Below are 533 nucleotides of genomic sequence, written 5' to 3' on the forward strand. Positions count from 1 at the left end.
AGCTGTGTTTGAGTCTGACGCTTGACCCCGCCTTCCCCCTATGTATCTCATGTGTCTGGGAGAAAGGACCTCCCACGTGACCATTGCAGTCAGTTTTATCCCATGGTTTCCCTGTAGGTCTCAGGGATGCTGCTGAAGGTGGGAATTCTGTACCTGGGCGGGCAGCTGGTGATCAGAGGGGCTGTCAGCAGCGGGAACCTTGTCTCCTTCGTTCTCTACCAGCTTCAGTTCACTAATGCTGTTCAGGTGAGCCCCACCCCGCAGTATGTCAGTGGTCTCTGCCTGCCTTTGCCGCCTCTGCCCTCTGCGGGTGTAAATATCCTCTGCCTGCTCACTGAATGCTGTCAAGCAGGTTAGACCGCCCACCTGCTTTCCTGGTCCATGCCAGGCTCACACACAGCCCGCTCTGCCATGCAGGTCCTGCTCTCCATCTACCCATCCATGCAGAAGGCTGTGGGCTCCTCCAAGAAAATATTCGAATACTTGGACCAGAAGCCTTGCTCTCCACTCAGTGGCTCGTTGGCACCCTTAAA

The 533-nt window shown here is 55.7% G+C and overlaps 1 protein-coding gene across 1 annotated transcript in view; it reads left to right on the plus strand.

Annotated features, from left to right (window-relative positions):
* The window catches only part of Tap1 (transporter 1, ATP binding cassette subfamily B member), a 30,656-nt gene that overhangs the window by 4,743 nt on the left and 25,380 nt on the right, over window positions 1-533 (plus strand). The window contains exons 5-6 of the mRNA XM_031347009.1: window positions 118-246; window positions 418-533. Of these exons, the coding sequence (XP_031202869.1) occupies window positions 118-246; window positions 418-533 (245 nt within the window). The remainder of the gene's footprint in view (window positions 1-117; window positions 247-417) is intronic.

This window comes from Mastomys coucha, unplaced genomic scaffold (genome assembly GCF_008632895.1).
Source record: "Mastomys coucha isolate ucsf_1 unplaced genomic scaffold, UCSF_Mcou_1 pScaffold3, whole genome shotgun sequence".
Classification (NCBI taxonomy): Eukaryota; Metazoa; Chordata; class Mammalia; order Rodentia; family Muridae; genus Mastomys; species Mastomys coucha.